This window comes from Pan troglodytes, chromosome 20 (assembly GCF_028858775.2).
Source record: "Pan troglodytes isolate AG18354 chromosome 20, NHGRI_mPanTro3-v2.0_pri, whole genome shotgun sequence".
Taxonomy (NCBI): Eukaryota; Metazoa; Chordata; class Mammalia; order Primates; family Hominidae; genus Pan; species Pan troglodytes.
Genome location: NC_072418.2, coordinates 41,332,741 through 41,353,141, shown reverse-complemented (window position 1 = coordinate 41,353,141; position 20,401 = coordinate 41,332,741). Strand labels below are relative to the sequence as shown.

The following is a 20,401-nucleotide window of genomic DNA, read 5'->3' as shown; positions in this document are numbered from 1 at the left end:
TTTTTTTTTTTTTTTTTGAGACAGGGTCTCGCTCTGTCACCCAGGCTGGAATGCAGTGGTACAATCTCGGCTCACTGCAATCTCTGCCTCCCAGGCTCAAGTGATCCTCCCACCTCAGCTTCCTGAGTAGCTGGGACTACAGGCATGCACCACCACACCCAGCTAATTTTTTGTATTTTGGGTAGAGACGGGGTTTCGCCATGTTGCCCATGTTGGTCTTGAACTCCTAAGCTCAGATGATCCACCTGCCTTGGCCTCCCAAAGTGATGGGATTACAGGCCTCCCAAAGTGATGAGCAACCACGACTGGCCCCATTTTCTTTTCTTTATAGCACCTTTCACTGTCTGAAATGATTTTATCTATTTATTTTCTTATTATCTGTCTTTCTCCACTAGAATGTCAGCTCCTTGAGAGCGGCAACTTTGTTTTGGTCATTGCTGTATCCCCAGTGCCTAGAAGAGTTCCTGGAACACAGCAGGCACTCAGTAAATGAACAAAGGCACTGATTAACCCCTGCGCTTGTTCACAGGCTGTCCGACATAGAAGAGACACCCAAATAGGCCTAGACAAGAATACACGACAGACCCTAGGGTCATCCACATACCCTGGGGACATCTAGAAGCTAGGGACCACCTGCTTCCGCGCCCGCGGTGCCTGGAGGGTGGAGATCCCGAGTTGGAGACCGAGCACTCCCAGGGAGGGAGGAAAGATGCTCTGGGGGGAGACCCGCCCCTCCCTGTATCCCCAGCAGCCAATGGGAGCGCGGTCCTCCTGACGCCCCCTGGGACGTGTAGTCCGGGCAGGGGCGCCCTCGGGCGCCGCCGCGCGCCCCTAGACTCCACGTCCCGTCGTGCGCTGGGAGGCGCGGGGATTGGCTGAGCCCCGCCCCCGGCCCGCCCCGCTCCGCTCGCGCCGCAGCCCCAAGAATGAATGAAATCGTAGCGCGCTGGGCGGCAGAGCGGGCGGCGCAGGCCGGGCTGGGCCCGCGCGCGGCGGCAGCGGCGCCCCGGGCCGGAGGCGGCCCAGCCGAGCGGGCCATGGCCACCGCCATTCAGAACCCGCTCAAGTCGTGAGTGTCCCTGCCGTCCCCGCCCCCTGTCCAGACCCCCCCACCAGGAGCCCTTCCCCCGCCCGCCCTGGGGCTGAGGAGGGGGACGCAGCGCGCGGACCGTAGTTGAATGGGGGCCCCCAGCGCGAACCCTTGCCCCGGGGGCCCCTACCCCCTGTCGCCCCCTGGGGTTGGGGGCGGGAGCCCCTCCAGGGTCGCGGGGGCGCCTCTTCTTTGTCGCTGTCAGTGAAGGAATGCGGCGCGGGCTGGGGGTGGCGGAGGCCGTTTCCCCACCCAGAGTGGGGGTAGGGGTTTCCCTCTCCTCCATCTCTCCCTCAGGGTCTCCGGAGGTGCCGGGCCTGCCCCGGCCGGGGCTGAAAGCTCGAACACCTAAGTCCGGACCTCGGTCTCCAGGGTTTCCATCACCCGCTCTCCGCTCATCAAAGCGCCTTTCTCTCTTTCCCCTTCTTTCTCTGAGGACCCCGGCCCTCGCGGCCGCAGGGTGGGAGCTGAGACGTCGGGGGTCCCCAGTTCCATCCCCGCTGCCTCCCCTTTTTCCTCCCGGGATCCCGGGAACTAGAAGCCCCGAACCCGCCGTCAGTCTGGACCGCGGCATCCCTCCCTCTCCCCGCGCATACACATCAAACGGGAGCATCTCTGATCCCTTTGGGGACCGGCTGCCCAGGAGGGGGTGCCGGGAGCGCCCTCGGTCTCCGGGGATTCCCTCCCTTTCTCCCTGGCCGCGGCCCTCCGAGCGTTCGCCTCTTCCCGGGCCCGGTGGCTGGGAATCCGGAAGCCTGGGTCCGAGCCTGGCCCCTCCTGACCCTCTCCTCTCCTTGCCATCCCTCGCGCTCTCCACCCCTCCCCTTCCCCCTCTCCATCTCGCTCTTGCTTCCTCTTCGGGATCCCGGACTCCGGGTCCCAGCGCTCCCCACCCCCCGTTCCCAGGCGGTGACAGCGGGCTCCAAGTGACAGGCACTCGGCCGCTCCCGCCCTCCCTCCCCGCAGGCGAGCGAGGCGCTCCCCTCCCCCTCCTCCCGGGCCTGGTGGAGGAGGCGGAGGGCGAGTGCCCGCGGCGTCGCACAAAGGGGCCGGGGCGACCTCCCCCACCCTTCCCCCAACCCCGTGCGCTGGCTGCCTTGACCTTGAACATCGAGGGCTGGGGGCGGGGGTGGGGGGTGGGGGGAGAGAGGGAGAGAGGGAGCGCCCCCCCACCCCACCCACGAGAAGGGATGCGCCTGCTGGCTGGACCAGAGGCCGCCAGTTGCTTCTGGTTTCTGGCGGGAATGGGGGTGGGAGGTGGAGGGTGGGAGTTGGGAGAGGAAGGGGGGCAGGGACTTAGAGGCAAGCGCCTACACGTGTGGCTTCGTCGTGAGCAGGGTGCCGGGAGCGGGTGTGTGGGGCTCGGGTCCGTGTGAGGTGGTGTATGATGGTGACACCCCTCTGCTGCCCTCTCACCCTAAGTGGCACACACAGACAGCTGTCTCTCCTGTGAGGGGACATCCGCAAAATGGCTGGGAACGGGGCTCTTGTGCAGGTTGGTGGATCTACAGGCGATGGGGCCCCTCACCCTGACCCTGGCCCAGACCCCTGGGAGGAGGTGTGCTACAGCCGTGAGCAGGGGCCCAGCTACAGTAAGCCTGGACTGGGAGGGCCCTACCCCTCTGTGCCCTCCCCTTCCAAAAGGTCTCTGTGGGGGTGAAGGTGGGGACTCCCTGACTCCTGAAAGAATGTGAGTCAAATCCCCTGGGGAGAAGGAGCTGCAGGGTGCCGCCCTCGGAAGTTCCGACTGCCTGAGTTCCAAAACCAGCTTGAGCCACGAATGTTCCCTGCCGTGAGCCTCAGTTTTGCCATCTGTGTATGGGGGCTTCTAACAGCCCTTACCACCCGATGGGACTGTCGTGGGGCTAAGGCCATCTTTGTAAAGCAGTTAGCACAGAGACTGACACTGACCAAATGTAGTGATTATTATTATTAGTATCAATATTGATTTATGAAATTGATTTCTACTGTGGGCCAGCTCCCACACAGGGCACTGGGGGATGGGGCAGGAGGATTGTTTGGGCCAGGGAGAGGACTGGGAGTTCAAGTGTGTAGGAGAGTGTGTGGGAGTGGTGTGTGCAGGTGGTTAGGGCAGAAGGAAAGAAAGGAGAGCCCGCTGCAAGTGTCAGCCTGCGTCTGTGGGTAGATATCCTGCTGGTGGGCCGGGCATGGTGGCTTATGCCTGTAATCTCAGCACTTTGGGAGGGCAGGGTGGGCAGATCACTTGAGCTTAGGAGTTTGAGACTAGTCTGGCCAACATAGGGACACCCTGTTTTTACAAAAATACAAAAATTAGCCGGGTGCGGTGGCGCAGGCCTGTAGTCCCAGCTACTTGGGGGTTTGAAGTGGGAGGATCGCTTGAGCCTAGGAGGTGGAGGCTGCAGCGAGCTGTGTTCATGCCATGGCACTCCAGCCTGGGCCATCGAGTGAGACGCTGTCCAAAAAAAAAAAAAAAGAGAAAAAGAGAAAGAGGAAAGAAAGAGAAGAAAAGAAAGAAAGAAAGAAAGGAAGGAAGGAAGGAAGAGAAATAAAAGAAGAAAAGAAAAGAAAAAAGAAAAGAAAGAAAAATAGAAATTCTGCTGGTAGAGGAGGACTGTTAGGAAGGTCTGCACTCAGAGTGTCTACACTCAGCCTTCTCTTAATCAAATCGACATGAGAGTTTGGGGTGGGGCAGGAGTGAGTCTGCGTGTCTGAGGCTAGCGGTGTGGGAATCAAGTGTAAGAGGGTGTGTTACGGGACCTGTGAGCTAATGGGAGGTGAGAGAGGAAGGTGGGGTCACAGCTCACCGTGGGCAAGGTGTGAGGTGGCCACTATAGGGCCCTGGAGGCCAGAGTGATCGTAGGGGTGTCAGTGCCCCTCACTTAATCCCCGTGTCACCACTCCAGGCCATATGTGAATCAGAGACCCACCTCCTCCTGTTCCAGGAGAGGGGCCGGCCAAGACCTTACCTGGCTTGGGCGAGTTTGTGGAAAGGGTCTAAGACTAGAGGGGTGTGTGTGTGTGTGTGTGTGTGTGTGTGTGTGTGTGTGTGTGTAGAAGTGACCGTGAGTGTAGGAGGCCTTGACTGGATCTCTTGGGGGGATTTCAAGTGACGAAAATGGTGAAGGCTAGCGGGCCACTTCTGTCGGCTGGGGCGCCCCCTGGTGGATGAGGGCGTTTGTGGGCGTGTTAATTACAGCAGCCGTCCAAATTTGAATGCTGGCTCTACAGGGGTCGGGGTGGAAGAGGGGAAGGGGAAAGGGGGAGAAGGGGTGGGAAGGGGAAAGGGGGAGGAGGGGTGAGACGGGAGGAGGGACGGGGTGGTGGTGTTGCAGAGAGACTGGGTCAGTTTGTTACTCAGTGGGTCTGCTCACTCCCTGGGGATCTCTTCGGGTGGAGTCAGTGTGGGTGACAGTGGGAGAGAGAAGGAGGTCAGGACTACTTGGGGAGGGCCGTCAGGGGTGCCTGCCTCCTTCCTTCAGTCTTACCTTCAAAGAGCCGCCAGGGCATGCGGGCATGTGAGGTCACCTTCCTGTGCCTCAGATTCCTCACCTGGAAAATGCAGATAATAAAAGCATCACGGGGTGAACTGTGCCCAGCACATGATGGGTGCATTTACTCATTCAACAAATATCTACTGAGCATCTATTTTTTTTTTTTTTTTTTTTTTGGAGACAGGGTCTTGCTCAGTTGTCCAGGCTGGAGTGTAGTGGTGTGATCATAGCTCACTGCAGCTTCGATCTCCTGGGTTCAACCAATCCTCCTGACTCAGCCTCCTGAGTAGCTGGGACCATAGGCATGTGCCACCATGCCCAGCTATTTATTTTTTTTTTAGTAGAGACCAGGTCTCGCTATGTTGCCCAGGCTGTTCTCCTGAGCTCAAGCGGTCCTCTCATCTCAGCCTCCCAGATTGCTGGGATTACAGGCATGAGTCACGGCGCCCTGCTTACTTAGTTTTTTGTTTGTTTGTTTGTTTGCTTTTAGAGACAGAGTCTCGCTCTGCCACCCAGGCTGGAGTGCAGTGGTGAGACCACAGCTCCCTGCAGCCTCAGCCTCCCAGGTTCAAGCTATCCTCCCACTTTAGCCTTGCAAGTAGCTGGGACTACACTGCTGCGCCATCATGCCCAGCTAATTTTAATTTTTTTTTTGTAGACACAGGGGTCTGGATATGTTGCCCAGGTTGGTCTCAAACTCCTGGGCTCAAGCAGTGCTCTCATCTAGGCTTCCCGAAGTACTGGGATTGCAGACTGGAGCCATCGCACCTGGCCGCATTATTCTTTCTTTCTTATTATTTATTTATTTTTGAGAGGGAGTCTCACTCTTGTTGCCCAGGCTGGAGTGCAATGGCACGATCTCAGCTCACTGCAACCTCCACCTCCTGAGTTCAAGTGATTCTCCTGCCTCAGCCTCCTGAGTGGGGGAGTATAGGCATGCGCCACCATGCCCGGCTAATTTTGTATTTTTAGTAGAGACTACTACCATGTTGGCCAGGCTGGTCTCGAACTCCCAACCTCAGGTGATCCACCTGCCTCCGCCTCCCAAAGTGCTAGGATTACAGGCATAAGCCACTGCGCCTGGCCCGCATTATTCTTTCTGATAGCATTTAGGTATTACCATTGACATCTTAGTAAAGTATATATCAGCTCCTTTGTGGAATAAATGGATTTATTGAGCAAATACTACCTGCTAGGTACCTTTTTTTTTTTTCTTTTGAGGCGGAGTCTTGCCCTGTCGCTCAGGCTGGAGTGCAGTGGCGCAATGTCAACTCAGTGCAACCTCGGCCTCCTGGGCTCAAGTGATTCTCCTGCCTCAGCCTCCCAAATAGCTGGGAGTACAGGCATGCACCACCACGCCCGGCTAATTTTTGTATTTTTAGTAGAGACTGTTGGCCAGGCTGGTCTCCAACTCCTGACCTCAGGTGATCCACCTGCCTGGGCCTCCCAAAGTGCCGGGATTACAGGTGTGAGCCACTGCACCTGGCCTGCCAGTCACCTCTTAAAATGCTTTACCTATATTTACTCATTTAATCCTCACAACACTCCAGTGAGGCATCATCCTCTTTTTACAGATGAGGAAACTGAGGCCCAGAAAGGTTAAGTCATTTGCCAAGGTCACATGGCCACCAAGTGGCAGAGCTAGGATTTGAACCCTGGAGGTGTGACTACTGTTTCTAACCTGCACTGCTGCTGTCAGGCCTGCAGAAGGCGTTGAGCAGGGCGGGGTGACCGTGAGCGTGGCTGCTGGGAGAGACAGCCCCGGGTGGGGTCTCTGGAGCCAGGAGGGACTTGGGTGGGGGGCGGTGAGGGGGTGTCTGCTGGAAGCATGTTGGTGAGAAGTCTGTGTGGGCACCTGGGAGGTGTCTCTGCGTCTCTTAGTATTGCAGTGTATGTGCGTGTGGCTGTGTGAGTCCGTGCGAAGGTGTGTGAGTAGGAGTGTGTGGGAGGCTGTGAGTATCCGCGTGAATGTGTGTGTAAACTGCCATGCGTGGGCGTGTGCGAGTCCAGGTGTGCATGTGGTTGTGTGCACGCGAGAGCAGGATATGTGGACGAGTGAGGGCGGGTGAGTGACGGTGCGTGCCCCGGGCCCCTCCTCCGCGCCGTCCCGTCCCCGCGGGGTCCCGGGGGCCCCCTGGCCTGGGACTACCACTCCCAGCATGGCCCGGGCGGGCCCGCCCCGTCGCCGCGATTGGCCGTGGCCCTCGTGCTCCCGCCCCCCGGGAATGAATGGATGGGCGGCCTCAGCGCCCGCCCGACCGCTGGGAGGACCGACCCGGCGGGGACCTGCTGGGGGCAGGACCCGGGGAGCAAGATGGCCACTGTCATCCCTGGCCCCCTGAGGTGGTGTGGGCCGGCGGGAGGCGGAGAGGAAGCGCGGGCGGGTCTACGCGGGCCTGTGTGTGTGTGGCGACCGGGGGTGGGGCCGAAGGGGTGTCTGGGGGGCTGTCACCGAGTGCGGGGCTGCGCGGGGGTGCAAGAGTGTGTGACTGTGGGTCTCTGACAAGAATGGTGTCGGATGCACCACTCCCTGGCGGGGTGGAGGGCGTGGGGGGCCTCCAGATTCTTTTTGGGGAAGGGAGACATCATCCCTTCCCTGCAACCCTCGGGTCTGGGAGAGACTGAAATGACCCGGGGGTGCGGGGGCCTTGGCAACTGGAGTGAAGTCCACACTACCTTTGTCTTGGGATGTGGAGTGTGTGTGTGTATCACTTATTTGTGTTCTGGTTTTTTTAAGAATTTTTGGGGGATAGGTGTGTGGACATGTGTCTGTTTCCTTTTATTCTGCACTAGATATCTTTGGATATTTGGGTCTCCCAGTGTATGTCCGTGTCCTTTGGAACTATATGTCATTTGTCTTGTGTTCTGTGTTTTTGGGTATGTAGGGCTGCGTGTATTTGTGTGTAAATTTTTGTGTGACTATGGGTGGATTTGGCTGTTTCTGTGTTTTATATGTGTGTGTGTCTGTGTGGATGTGTGATATTTTAGATACTGGTTCCGCATCGTGCATCTTTGTAAATGTGTGTGTGTACCTGTGTGAATCTGTGTGATTTCTTTGTGTTGTGTGTCTGGATATTGTGTGTGTGGTTTGTGTTGTGTCTTTGGATACGTGGGTAAGTGCATGGGGGGCAAGTGGTTTCTGTAGTTCCTGTCTTTTGACATGCGTGTGTCTTTGGATGCATGAGGGGGTGTATGTGTGTGTGGTGTGATGTTTCCATGTTGTGTGTCTTTGTGTGGGTGATGTGTTTCTGGTGTGTGTCTGTGGATATGTGATGTGTCTTTGTGCATGGTTATTTGTGTGATTTGTCTCCACACTATGGAACTTGGGATATTTGTCTTTTTCAGTAGATATTTATGTGTGCACGTGTGTGAGGTTTGTCTGTTTCTCCTTTGTGAGTATTGGGATTTGTCTCTCTTTGTGTGTGAATCCCGTGTGACTGTGTGTGATTTGTGTTGTGTGTCTGCATGTGTTCAGGTAGGGATACGTCCCGGTGTGTTTTTGTTTGTTTCTGTATCGTGTTTCTACTCATGAGCTGGGGGCCTGTTTGAGTCCCAGTTTGGGGGCCCCTGGGCCCTGTCCCCTTCCCCCAGCCTGGGTCCCGGAGTGGGAGGAGGGGAGAGGTGAGGCTGGAGGGGTCGGCCCACCCCTCCCGAGCCTGGGCGGCCCGGCAGCCGGGGGAGGGGTGCTGGGCGACCCTGTGCGCCTGCCCTTGCTGACAGCCGCCCGCCCGTTCGCCGCCCCTCTAGCCTAGGCGAGGACTTCTACCGCGAGGCCATCGAGCACTGCCGCAGTTACAACGCGCGCCTGTGCGCCGAGCGCAGCCTGCGACTGCCCTTCCTCGACTCGCAGACCGGCGTGGCCCAGAACAACTGCTACATCTGGATGGAGAAGACCCACCGCGGGCCGGGTACCGCCGGGAGGGCTGGCGCAGGGCGGGGCGGGGCCAGGCCGCCCCACCGCCGCCGCCCTCTCACCCCCCTCTCTCTCCAGGTTTGGCCCCGGGACAGATTTACACGTACCCCGCCCGCTGTTGGAGGAAGAAACGGAGACTCAACATCCTGGAGGACCCCAGACTCAGGCCCTGCGAGTACAAGATCGGTGGGTGCAGCCGCTGGGGCCCCCATCGGTGTCCCAGCGCCTGCTGTGTGTCCTAGCACTCGTCCATCACCTTTATCGCCTTCTAGCAAGTGTCTGCCCGGCTGGCTGTGTGTCTGTCTGCCCATGTGCGTCCCGGGTGTTTCCCAGAGATTCCACAGTTTCTCTGAGTCACTGAGTGGCGACTGCATCTCCTCCTACATGGGCCCAGGTGCCCAGTTGTTGTTATTTATTTATTTATTTATTTATTTATTTTTGAGACAGAGTTTCACCCAGGCTGGAGTGCAATGGCGTGATCTCCCAACCTCCACCTAGCGGGGAGTTGAACCTTGAACCCGCAACTTCCGCCTAGCAGGTTCAAGCGATTCTGCCTCAGCCTTCCGAGTAGCTGGGATTACAGGCATGCGCCGCCATGCCCGGCTGATTTTGTATTTTTAGTAGAAACAGGGTTTCACCATGTTGGTCAGGCTGGTCTGGAACTCCTGACCTCAGGTGATCTGGCCACCTCGGCCTCCCAAAGTGCTGGGATTACAGGTGTGAGCCACCGCGCCTGGCCTGTTGTTTTTTAAATAGAGGCAGGGTGTTACTATGTTGCCCAGTCTGGTCTTGAACTCCTGAGCTCAAGGGATCCTCCTGTCTCAGCCCTCCAAAGTGCAGGGATTATAGGCATGAGCCACCATGCCCCACCAAGGGTCCCAGTGGTATTGGAGGGCATAGTGATATCTGTTAGGTGTGTGTGGGTGTATGGAGTTTCTGACTGTGTCCCTTCCCCTGGGAGCTGGGATGGATCAGTCTGCCTGTATTTTTTTTTTTTTTTTTGAGATGGAGTCTGGCTCTGTCACCCAGGCTGGAGTACAGTGGCGCAATCTCAGCTCACTGCAACCTCCGCCTAGTGGGTTCAAGCGATTCTCCTGTCTCAGCCTCCTGAGTAGCTGGGATTACAGATGCACACTGACATGCCCGGCTAATTTTTTTGTATTTTTAGTAGAGATGGGGTTTCACCATGTTGGCCAGGCTGGTCTCGAACTCCTGACCTCAGGTGATCCACCTGCCTTGGCCTCCCAGAGTGCTGGGATTACAGGCTTGAGCCACCATGCCCGGCCATCTGCCTGTATTTTTTTCTGTGGGTGCCTGAGGGTGTCTGCCTCTGTATCTCCCCAAGGGCGTCTGGATGTCTCAGTGTCTGGTTGGAGCTCTTTCCTCTCTCAGGTGTATCTTCCCAGGTGTCTCCAAGTGTCTTAGAAGGCTTGTGTCTTGTGTATGTCTGGTCTGTCAGGGTGTCCGGCTCCTCCCGAGTGTGTCTGGGTGTGTTAGGCGGTGCGGCCGTCTCTTTCTGTGGGTGTGTGGGTGCCTCGGAGTGTCTGGGAGAATCTTCCTGATGGTGTCTGGCGTATCAGGTGTATTTCTGCACGTGTGTGCCAGTCCATCAGAGGATCTGGACTTACCCTTGAATGTGTTTAGGAATATCGGGATCCTCGGGGTCAGTTTCTCTTCCTGAGTCCGAGGGTCTGTGTGTACCCAGGAGCGTGGCAGTGCCCACCCGGCTGTGTCTCTTCCTGTCTGTCTCCTGTGTGTGTTTGTGTGTATCTAGCTGAGTGATTCTCCCTGAGTATGTCGGTATCTCCCCGCTATGTGTCCAAGCATCTCATCTGGCTGTGTCTTCCCCAGGGTCTAGGTGTATCTGGAGGGCTAATTGTTTCTTTCTTTTTTTCTTTTTTCTTTTTCTTTTTTTTTTTTTTGAGACGGAGTCTTGCTCTGTTGCCCAGGCTGGAGTGCAGTGGCGCGATCTCACTGCAAGCTCCGCCTCCTTGGTTCACGCCATTCTCCTGCCTCAGCCTCCCGAGTAATTGGGACTACAGGCGCCTGCCACTACGCCCAGCTAATTTTTTGTATTTTTAGTAGAGACGGGGTTTCACCTTGTTAGCCAGGATGGTCTCGATCTCCTGACCTCGTGATCCGCCCGCCTCGGCCTCCCAAAGTGCTGGGATTACAGGTGTGAGCCACCGCACCTGGCCTCTTTCTTTCTCTTTTTTTCTTTCTTTCTTTCTCTCTCTCTCTTTTTCTTTTCTTTCCTTCCTTCCTTTCTTTCTTCCTTCCTTTCTTTCTTTTTCTTTCTCTCTCTTTCTTTTTCTTTTCTTTCCCTCCTTCCTTCCTTCTTCCTTTCTTTTTTTTTTCACACAGTTTGGAGTGCAGTGGCACGATCTCGGCTCACTGCAACCTCCGCATCCTGGGTTCAAGTGATTCTCTGCCTCAACCTCCTGAGTAGCTGGGATTACAGGCATGTGCCCCTACACCCGGCTAATTTTTGTATTTTTTTTTTTAAGAAGAGATGAGGTTTTACCATGTTGGCCAGGCTGGTCTCAAACTCCTGACCTGAAGTGATCCACCCGCCTCAGCCTCCTAAAGTGCTGGGATTACAGGTGTGAGCCACTGCGCCTGGCCAGCTAATTGTCTCTGAGCATTTCTGAGTGTACCCATGGGTCCGGCTATGTCTCCTCCCTGTGTCTGGGTGTCTCCAAGGATCTGGCTATACCTCTTTGAGTCTCTAGGCTATATCTGAGAGTGTGGCTTATGCCTGTAATTCCAGCACTTTGGGAGGCCAAGGCAGAGGATCGCTTGAACTCAGGAGTTTGAGACCAGCCTGATTAACACGGTGAAACCCCATCTCTACCAAAAATACAAAAATTAGCCCAGTGTGGTAGCGTGCCAGCTACTCTGCCTGTAGTCCCAGCTACTCAGGAGGCTGAGGTGGGAGGATCACTTGAGCCTGGGAGTCGCAGTGAGCTGAGATTGCGCCACTGCACTCCAACCTGGGTGACAGAGCGAGAACCTGTCTCAAAAAAAAGAAAAAAGACAGCATGGCTGGGCCTCTTCCTTTCCGCATCTGTCTCAGACGATCTGTCTGGATGTCCCCTGCGGGTGTCCCTGTGTCTCCTCTGCGAGTGTCTGGATCTGTCCATATTTGTCTGGGTATGTTTGAGAGTCGCTGTGTCTTCCCTGAGTAGGTCTGGGTGTGCCTGATGGCCTAACTGTGTCTTTTTCTGAGGCTTTCTGGTGTATCCAAAGTTCTGACCGTGTCTCCTGCTGTGCATCCCAGGGCATCTGAGGGCGTGACTGGGTCTCCCCGGAGTCTGGGCCTCCCTCCTAGGGCATGTGGTTAAATCCTTGCCTCTGCTGCCAGCCGAGTGTGGGAAAGCCTCTTCCCCCCTGCAAAGAGCATGGTCCCCCCACCTGCATAGTTTGAGGAGTCCTCCGGGGTCAACTTCCCCATCTGACCCCCCCATGGCCCTGTCCCCAGACTGTGAAGCACCCCTGAAGAAGGAGGGTGGCCTCCCGGAAGGGCCGGTCCTCGAGGCTCTACTGTGTGCAGAGACGGGGGAGAAGAAGATTGAGCTGAAGGAGGAGGAGACCATTATGGACTGTCAGGTAGGCCCACCTCTGGGGGACCCCCGCTGCATGGCTTCCTCTCACCCCTGCCTGCCACCAGCCCGGGCCCTCACGTTCCTGCTCTGAAACCCCCCCGGTTTCTTCTGGCTGTTGGGCATCCCAGTCACCATCCTCCCAGACTTCATCTCTATTTGGAAGAACTCCTGACTTACACTCTCACCCCCAATCTCCACCTTTGCCCAGAGCCCCTCAAAAGCAGGTCAGTGGCCCCTACTTTCTTGACCCGTCTCCTTTCTCTATTGCCCAGAAACAGCAGTTGCTGGAGTTTCCGCATGATCTCGAGGTGGAAGACTTGGAGGATGACATTCCCAGGAGGAAGAACAGGGCCAAAGGAAAGGTATCACCCCAAGCTTCTCCTCTTCCCCGCTCCCCTCAATGACAGGTCTCATTCGTGGAGCAGGTGCAGTGGTCCGCCCCTGCCACAGTCTGACCTCAGTCTGACCTCATTGAATCCCCAGAGCGGCCTGCAGGGGTGGGGGATTTTATACCCATTTTACAGATGAGGAAACTGAGGCTCATCTGTATTAAGCCATTTGCAAAGCAGAGATTATGCAGTGGGTTAGAGCTACCTTCATCCCCGTGCCACAGAGGAAGAAGCTGAACCTTGGAGAGGTTCAAGGCCCCACAGCTAGGACATTTGTACAGGTGCAATTTGAATTTGCAAAAGACACTGTTTTCTCACTTTCTTTTTTCTTTTTATTCTTTTTTTTGAGACGGAGTCTCGCTCTGTCATAGGCTAGAGTGCAGTGGCGCAATATCCGCTCACTGCAACCTCCGCCTCCCGGGTTCAAGCGATTCTCCTGCCTCAGCCTCCCGAGTAGCTGGGACTACAGGCATGCGCCACCATGCCCAGCTAATTTTTCTATTTTTAGTAGAGACGGGGCTTCACCATGTTGGCCAAGGTGGTCTCGATCTCTTGACCTCATGATCCGCCTGCCTCGGCCTCCCAAAGTGCTGGGATTACAGGTGTGAGCCACCACGCCTGGCCTGTTTTCTCACTTTCTTGACCCCTCACTCCTGACTCTCCCCACAGGCATATGGCATCGGGGGTCTCCGGAAACGCCAGGACACCGCTTCCCTGGAGGACCGAGACAAGCCGTATGTCTGTGATAGTGAGTCCTTCTGAAGAGGGGGAAAGGCAGAGAGAGGGGGGCCCAGAGACTCCCCACCTCGTGGCCCTCTCCCTCCTGTTCCAGACCCGGGTTGGGAGGCTGCTCAGGTCTCTGGCTGAGGGGGGAGGTGTGATCCTGGAGGCCAGGGTGGAGGCGGCAGGGGCCCGGAGGGGCTGACAGGCCCTCCTGGCTCGCTCGCTCCCCAGTCTGTGGGAAACGGTATAAGAACCGGCCGGGGCTCAGCTACCACTACACCCACACCCACCTGGCCGAGGAGGAGGGGGAGGAGAACGCCGAACGCCACGCCCTGCCCTTCCACCGGAAAAACAACCATAAACGTGAGCTGGCAGGCCAGGTGGGGGTGGCGAGGGGCCCTGGGAGTGGGGAAGAGGAGCCCAGCTGGGGGTGGGGGTGGGGGGGCATTAGACATTTCTGGAAAATCTCCAGCTCAGCCGTTCCCTCCCCCCACCGACCATGGGGATGCTGGCTCTGGGGTTGCCATGGCAACCAACCATCGCTCCTTCGCTCCTGGCCGGGCGTAATATTTCTGGGTCTGATTTATTGTTTCAATTAGAGCTTGGGGAGGGGGGGTGATAGATGGCTCCCCTCCTGCCCTGCCTTCCCTTTCTCCTTTCTCTGCTAAGCTTTGGTCAAGGGGCAGGGTCTGTGGCCTGGGAGCCCTTGGCTTCCGCCCTTGCCAATCCCATGCCAATTCTGACAGCTGAAGGATGGGGGAGGGGAGGAGGGTTTGGGAGAGGCAGCAGGGAGACACTGTCTTCCCACCTATCTCTCAGAGGCAGAGGCTGAGTGTCTTCACCCCTGGCCACTACACACCCAGGCACCTCAGTGTTCGGAGTTTTTCTTCTGAGTGTCTGTTTCCATACCAGATCTTGGCTGGGGTACTCGCTGAATTTGTTAGATACAAATTACTGAGGGTGCAGTTGGGAGTGGCTGGCTGGGAGACATGTATGTGAGAAGGGAGGCAGGGAGCCCTTCCTCAAGCTGTCTACCAAGTTTTGACCCAATAAAGAGGACATGTCAGTTGTCTCAAGGAGTTGGGAATCCTGGCTGGGTGCAGTGGCTCACGCTTATAATCCCACCACTTTGTGGCAGTGGCCGAGGTGGGAGGATCACTGGAGGCCAGGAGTTGGAGACCAGCCTGGGCAACATACCAAGACCCTGCCTTTATTTTTAATTGAAAAAAAAATTTAAAAAGGCAGAGTTGGGAGTCCCGATGAGAACTGTTTTCGCCTCTCCCCACAGCTTGGGGTAGCTACTCACTCTTCCCAGCTCCCCACGCCTGGACTAAGAGGTCCATCCTTGGGGCTGAGGCTGGGGGCAGGGTGGAGCCTTGCCTGTGGTGAGAGTCCCTCTCTCTGTCCCCCCTACCCCAGAGTTTTACAAAGAATTGGCCTGGGTCCCTGAGGCACAAAGGAAACACACAGGTACGGATGCCTCCTTCTGCTCCTAAAGTCTGCAGCCACCTTTGCGGGGTGCCCTTGCCTGCCCCGTGCCAATGCCTGTCTGCTGTCTTGCAGCCAAGAAGGCGCCCGACGGCACTGTCATCCCCAACGGCTACTGTGACTTCTGTCTGGGGGGCTCCAAGAAGACGGGGTGTCCCGAGGACCTCATCTCCTGTGCAGACTGTGGGCGATCAGGTGATGCTCCCCACCTGAGGTTTCTGGGGGCCGGGTGCAGAGGACATTCAGGAGTGCAGACCTGGAGGGAGGGAGGCAAGGCGGTGAGGACCGAGGGGACCCCGAGCATGTAGGGGATACTGTGGATAACCAGAGCTAGCGAGGCTGATGCAACTGCTGAGGATTGTGGGAATTGGGTCGGATCAGTGAGGCTTCAGGGATAATGGGATGTGGCTCTCATGGCACTGTGGGTAGCTGCCTGTGCTTAGCATGGCATCAAGAGTAGTGAGAGGCCAGGTGCGGTGGCTCACGCCTGTAATCCCAGCACTTTGGGAGGCAGAGGTGGGAGGATCACTTGAGGCCAGGAATTTGAGACCAGCCTGAGCAACATAGAAAGACCCCCATCTCTACAAAAAATTTAAAAATTATCCAGGTGTGTTGTTGCGCACCTGTAATCCCAGCAACTCAGGAGGCTGAGGCCGGAGGCTCCCTTGAGCCCAGGAGTTTGAGACCAGCCTGGGCAACATAGTGAGATCCCATCTATATATAAAAAAAGTTAGCTGGGCATGGTGTTGCACCCCATTAGCCCCAGCTACTCGGGAGGCTGAAGTGGGAGGCTCGCTTGAGCCCAGAAGGTTTTTGTTTTGTTTTGTTTTGTTTTTTGAGACAGAGTCTCCCTCTGTCACCCAGGCTGGAGTGCATTGTCATGATCTTGGCTCACTGCAACCCCCGCCTCCTGGGTTCAAGTGATTCTTGTGCCTCAGCCTCCCGAGTAGCTAGGATTACAGGCACCCACCACCATGCCTGGCTAATTTTTAATATTTTTAGTAGAGACGGGGGTTTCACCATGTTGGCCAGGCTGGTCTCGAACTCCTGACCTCAGGTGATCTGCCTGCCTTGGCCTCCCAAAGTGCTGGGATTACAGGCGTGAGCCACCGCAGCACCCAGCCCCTTGAATCTGGGAGTTTTTGACTAGCCAGGGCAACATAATGAGAGCCCATCTATTAAAAAAAAAATAGGCCAGGCCGGGTGATGTGGCTCACATCTGTAATCCCAGCACTTTGGGAGGCTGGGGCGAGCAGATCATGAGGTCAAGAGATCGAGACCATCCTGGCCAACATGGTGAAACCCCATCTCTACTAAAAATACAAAATTTAGCTGGGTGTGGTGGTGCGTGCCTGTAGTCCCAGCTACTCCGGAGGCTGAGGCAGGAGAATCGCTTGAACCCGGGGCTCAGAGGTTGCCATGAGCCAAGATTGCACCACTGCACTCCACCCTGGGTGTCAGAGCAAGACTCCGTCTCAAAAAAAAAAAAAAAAAAAAAGCTGGGCATAGTTTCGCACCCCATTAGTCCCAGCTACTCGGGAGGCTGAGGTGGGAGGATCGCTGGAGCCTGGGAGGTCAAGGCTGCAGAGTGCGCTGTGATGGTGCCACTATGCTGCAGCCTGGGCAACAGAGTGAGACCTTGTTTCAAAAACCAAAACAAGACAAAAGGAGTAGCAAGAGACAGGGGCCAAGGCATGGCAGGTAGTGGGCTGTGCGGTGTGAGTGACGGACGCCACCACCTGGGCACCGGTAGCAGGATGAGCTCGCCGTAGAGTTGTGGTTAACAGAATGTGGTTTCCCGTGGTGGGCTTGTGGGCAATATAGACTCTGGTTGCCTCAGCACAGTAGGTCATGAATTGTGGTTGTCATGGCATCATGGGTAGTGAAATATGGTTGTCATGGCAACTCAGTATAATGGAATGTAGTTGTGATGGCACCGGGGCCGTGGTTGCAGGGGGCGGGCGCCATGGGTCGTGGCTGCAGGTAGCGGCTGCGGGTGTCTCTGCAGCGGGGCTGTGGAATGACTAAGCCTGGCGCTGCACAGTGCTGTGATGTGAGTAACAGTTTTGTTGCTGGGGCACCAAGTGGAATGGACTTCAGTTGCATGAAACCGAGGTGTGGGGACCGCGTTGTGGAAGGTGGTTGCCATGGCATTGTGGCTGGGAGAGTGTGGTTGCCACGTTGCTGTGGTTAACAGGACCCCTGGCCGTTCTGCTGCGGGTAATGGAATGTGGCTGTCTCAGCACGGTGGTTAACAGAATGTGGTTGCCACAGTGTTGTGGGTGGTAGAAAGTGGTTGGCACAGCACTGTGGGTAATGGAATGCGGTTGCCATGGCGTTCTGGGGAGCAGAGTGTGGTTGCCATGGTGGTTGTGGTAGGAGACTGTGGTGGCCGGGGGACTGCTGCTGGCCACGTGGTTGCTGGGCAGGTGTGGGGTCAGGCTGTGGATCCCGACAGCTCATCCTGGCGTCATGAGCCAGGGGTAGGGGCTGAGCTATGGCTCCCCTGGCGGTCAGTGCCCACCAGGGGCACGGTGACCTCCTAACTGCACCCCTGCCCCTTGGCCCCCAGGACACCCCTCGTGTTTACAATTCACGGTGAACATGACGGCAGCCGTGCGGACCTACCGCTGGCAGTGCATCGAGTGCAAATCCTGCAGCCTGTGCGGAACCTCCGAGAACGACGTGAGTGCCGCCCGCCCCCCGCGTGCCCTGCTGCCCACCCCGCCTGGCACGTCCACCTCTGCCCCTTAAGCCTAAAGCCTGTGCCTGAGCCCTCCCTGGTGAACACCAGTCCCCTGTGTTATCATTATGCCGGTGTCCATAAATCGAACATGGCCCTTTTTCCTCTTCATCTCTCTGGATCCTCCCAACCACCCTCTGAAGCAGGTGGTCTTGTTTCCACTTCACAGGGAAGAAACTGAGCTCAGAAAGAGACCTGCCCAGGGTCAGCCAGCTAGGGAAATGGCAGAGCTGAGATTTAAAGCCACGACCACTGCTGGCAGAGCTGGTATCAGATCATCTTAGGGTTGTTTAAAGCCTTCCACAGGCGGAGCGCGGTGGCTCACGCCTGGAATCCCAGCACTCTGGGAGGCTGAGGTGGGTGGACCACCTGAGATCAGGAGTTTGAGACCAGCCTGGCCAACGTGGTGAAACCCCATCTCTACAAAAATACAGAAATTAGCTGGGTGCCTGTAATCCCAGCTACTCGGGAGGCTGAGGCAGGAGAATGGCTTGAGCCTAGGAGGTGGAGATTGCAGTGAGCCGAGATGGCGCCACTGCACACTCCAGCCTGGGTGACAGAGCGAGATTCCGTCTCAAAAAAAAAAAAAAAAAAAAAACAAAAGCCATGACCGTTTCTGGCAGAGCTGCTATCAGATCATCTTGGTGTCATTTAAACTTCCCACAGACCGGGAGCGGTGGCCCACCTGTGTAATCCCAGCACTTTGGGAGGCTGAGGAATTTTGAGCCCAGGAGTTCTAGACCAGCCTGGGCAACATAGTGAGACTCCCGTCTCTTAAAAAAAAAAAAAAAAAAAAAAAAAAAAAAGTCGTGCATGGTGGCGCACACCTGTAGTCCCAGCTCAGGAGACTGAGGCAGGAGAATCACTTGAGCCCCCAGGAGTGTGAGGCTGCAGTGAGCTGTGACTGCACCACTGCACTTCCAGCCTGGGCAACAGGGTAGGACCCTGTCTCTAAAAATATAAAATAATAATAATAATAAGCCTTCCACAGAGCCTTATAAAACCCCCACTATAAATCGCAAAGGGACTGTCCTGAGGGATATGTGTTTGGCTAAGCAGTGTTACACAGCGCACACATTTCCTGCTGCAAAGACCTTCTCAGAACCTTTCTCGGAAGGCCTCACCTCCCCCAGCCCCCTTGACCTAGCCCCTGCCCCAGCCCCCCACCCCCGTTTCTGGTGCCCGTGCCCCCAGGGTGCCAGCTGGGCGGGTCTCACCCCCCAGGACCAGCTGCTGTTTTGTGATGACTGCGATCGGGGTTACCACATGTACTGCCTGAGTCCCCCCATGGCGGAGCCCCCGGAAGGTGAGAGGAGAGGTGGGCACCCCATGGGGCGGGTGGGTGGGAACGCCATCTCCTGGTTGTGGAAGATTGTGTGTCCTCGGGGTGGGAAGGGGCTGGGGCAGCCCTCCCGGACCCGGGCCTGACTTCAGCTTCGGCCGCCCCCGCAGGGAGCTGGAGCTGTCACCTCTGTCTCCGGCACCTGAAGGAAAAGGCTTCTGCTTACATCACCCTCACCTAGGCCGGCTCGGCTCGCCGCGACTCTGGGGTGGTGCTCGCCTACCTGCCTCTCCGAGCTCCTCAATTCTCCCCAACCCTGAACGTCCCGCAGGGGGAGGGGGAGAGGGGGAAGCCGAGAGGGGGCTGGGCCACCCCCTCCCCTCTGTGCAAGTGGAATGTCTGCCCTGTGGGTGGGTGGGCCCGGCCAGGGCCTCTCCCTCCCTCCCTCCCTCTCTGTCCCTTGGCAAATGGACACCAGGGGCTTCTCCCCTCAAAGCCATACCCCGCCTCTGGGCGGGCATGGGGGGTGGTGGGTGCCAGCCAGGGGCATGGACAGAGCCTTTTTCTAAAGAAAAAGACAAAAAGTTTAAAAAAAAAAAAAAGAAGAAAAGAAAAGAAGTTAATATATACAAAGAGTCCTCCAAGGCCTGGCTGGGTGGAGGGGCGCTGCTGAGAGTGTCCACCGGGCACCCGCCTCTGCCGGCCCCCCGCCGGGCGCCCCAACCCCAATTTCTGGAGCTGCAGCCGTCCCGCGCCCCACCCAAGGTGGGCGCCTTCCCCTCTTGTGCCCAGGGCGGTGGGCATGGTGTCCACCCGCCCCTCCCGGTGCCCACGGTGGATACTGCATGATGTGAACCTTGGTTTTGAACTCTGTTCCTGCCCCTCCCCGACCGCCCCAGCCTGTGCCCGCCCCGTGCCTGCCGTGGCTGGTGGGTGGCGGTGGTGGGGCCGGGTGGGCCCCCGCCCAGCGCCTGCTGGAATGAGAAGCACAGACTCCGCCACGGACTCCTTTTCCCTCCCTCCTCCCGCCCCGCCAGGCCTGGCGGCCCCCGCCCCCCTCGCTGGCCATTTTGGGGGAGTGAGGGGGCGTGGTTGTTTCTTGTGGTTGTGTGTGTTTGTTGTTCGGGTTTTAAAAAAGGGAAACTGAGACTGCAGGTGGGGGAGGTGGTGGGTTTTGGGGGGGATGTCCCCCAATCCAGGAGTGCCCCCTCACTTGTCACCGAGTCTCCTCTATTGCCTGCCTCTGCTGTGAATTAACTTGTTCTGTGTATTAAACTGGGCCTGACCCCTCTGCCCACGACTGCCTCGTTCTCCCGTCTGGTTTGGGGCATCACCAAGAAGGAGGACCGGGGGTCGACGGGCCTTGTTGGGGGTGAGGCGACCAGCCAGCCCCTACCTCCATCCACCTCCTTCTTCCCCTGCCTGCACCCTGCCTCTCCCCGGCTTTGTCCCAGCTCCGCCCTGCTTTGCCAGAAAGGAGGAGAAGGGGGATGGGGTGGAGGGGCTCCCGCCCAGCCAGCTGTGGTTGCCCTGGCAACGGGCTGCTGCAGCTGCAGCGGGTGCAGCCGGGAGGGAGGCGGGAGCCGGGCCGGGGGAAGGGAAGGGCTGGGAAGAGGACGGTGGGTTGGCCCCTCCTGAGGCTGGGGTGGGGAACGAGGGTGTCAGGAGGTGTCATCCCAGACCCAGACATCTCCA

General features: G+C 57.2%; 2 protein-coding genes across 9 annotated transcripts in view; one reads left to right on the top strand and one right to left on the bottom strand.

The window, feature by feature from the left end:
- The first annotated feature begins 931 nt into the window (after window positions 1-931).
- DPF1 (double PHD fingers 1) lies at window positions 932-20,006 on the top strand. Of its 8 annotated transcripts, none has more exons than XM_016935836.2 (12): window positions 932-1,069; window positions 8,311-8,471; window positions 8,555-8,662; window positions 11,958-12,085; window positions 12,354-12,443; window positions 13,140-13,218; window positions 13,425-13,556; window positions 14,613-14,663; window positions 14,757-14,876; window positions 17,254-17,366; window positions 18,649-18,730; window positions 18,877-20,006. In XM_016935836.2, exons 1-12 carry the CDS (start codon window positions 1,038-1,040, stop codon window positions 18,945-18,947), a joined length of 1,167 nt encoding a protein of 388 aa, XP_016791325.1. In that variant the 5' UTR covers window positions 932-1,037; the 3' UTR covers window positions 18,948-20,006. The 8 variants fall into 8 exon arrangements, with proteins under 8 accessions (XP_016791325.1, XP_016791328.1, XP_016791324.1 ...); XM_016935835.3 differs by having other exon boundaries at window positions 942-1,069; window positions 18,619-18,730; XM_054673406.2 differs by having other exon boundaries at window positions 967-1,069; window positions 8,316-8,471.
- The window catches only part of SIPA1L3 (signal induced proliferation associated 1 like 3), a 310,057-nt gene continuing 294,148 nt past the window's right edge, over window positions 4,493-20,401 (bottom strand). The window contains exon 22 of the mRNA XM_024351291.3: window positions 4,493-4,621. Within this exon, the coding sequence (XP_024207059.1) occupies window positions 4,508-4,621 (114 nt within the window). The 3' untranslated portion in view covers window positions 4,493-4,507. The remainder of the gene's footprint in view (window positions 4,622-20,401) is intronic.

Coding starts and splice junctions, on each gene's coding strand:
- DPF1 (XM_016935837.4), top strand. CDS start 6,797: ATGGGCGGCCTCAGCGCCCGCCCGACCGCTGGGAGGACCGACCCGGCG. Junction 17,367..18,618: donor GCGGAACCTCCGAGAACGAC/GTGAGTGCCGCC, acceptor CCGTGCCCCCAG/GGTGCCAGCTGGGCGGGTCT. Junction 18,731..18,876: donor CATGGCGGAGCCCCCGGAAG/GTGAGAGGAGAG, acceptor CCGCCCCCGCAG/GGAGCTGGAGCTGTCACCTC.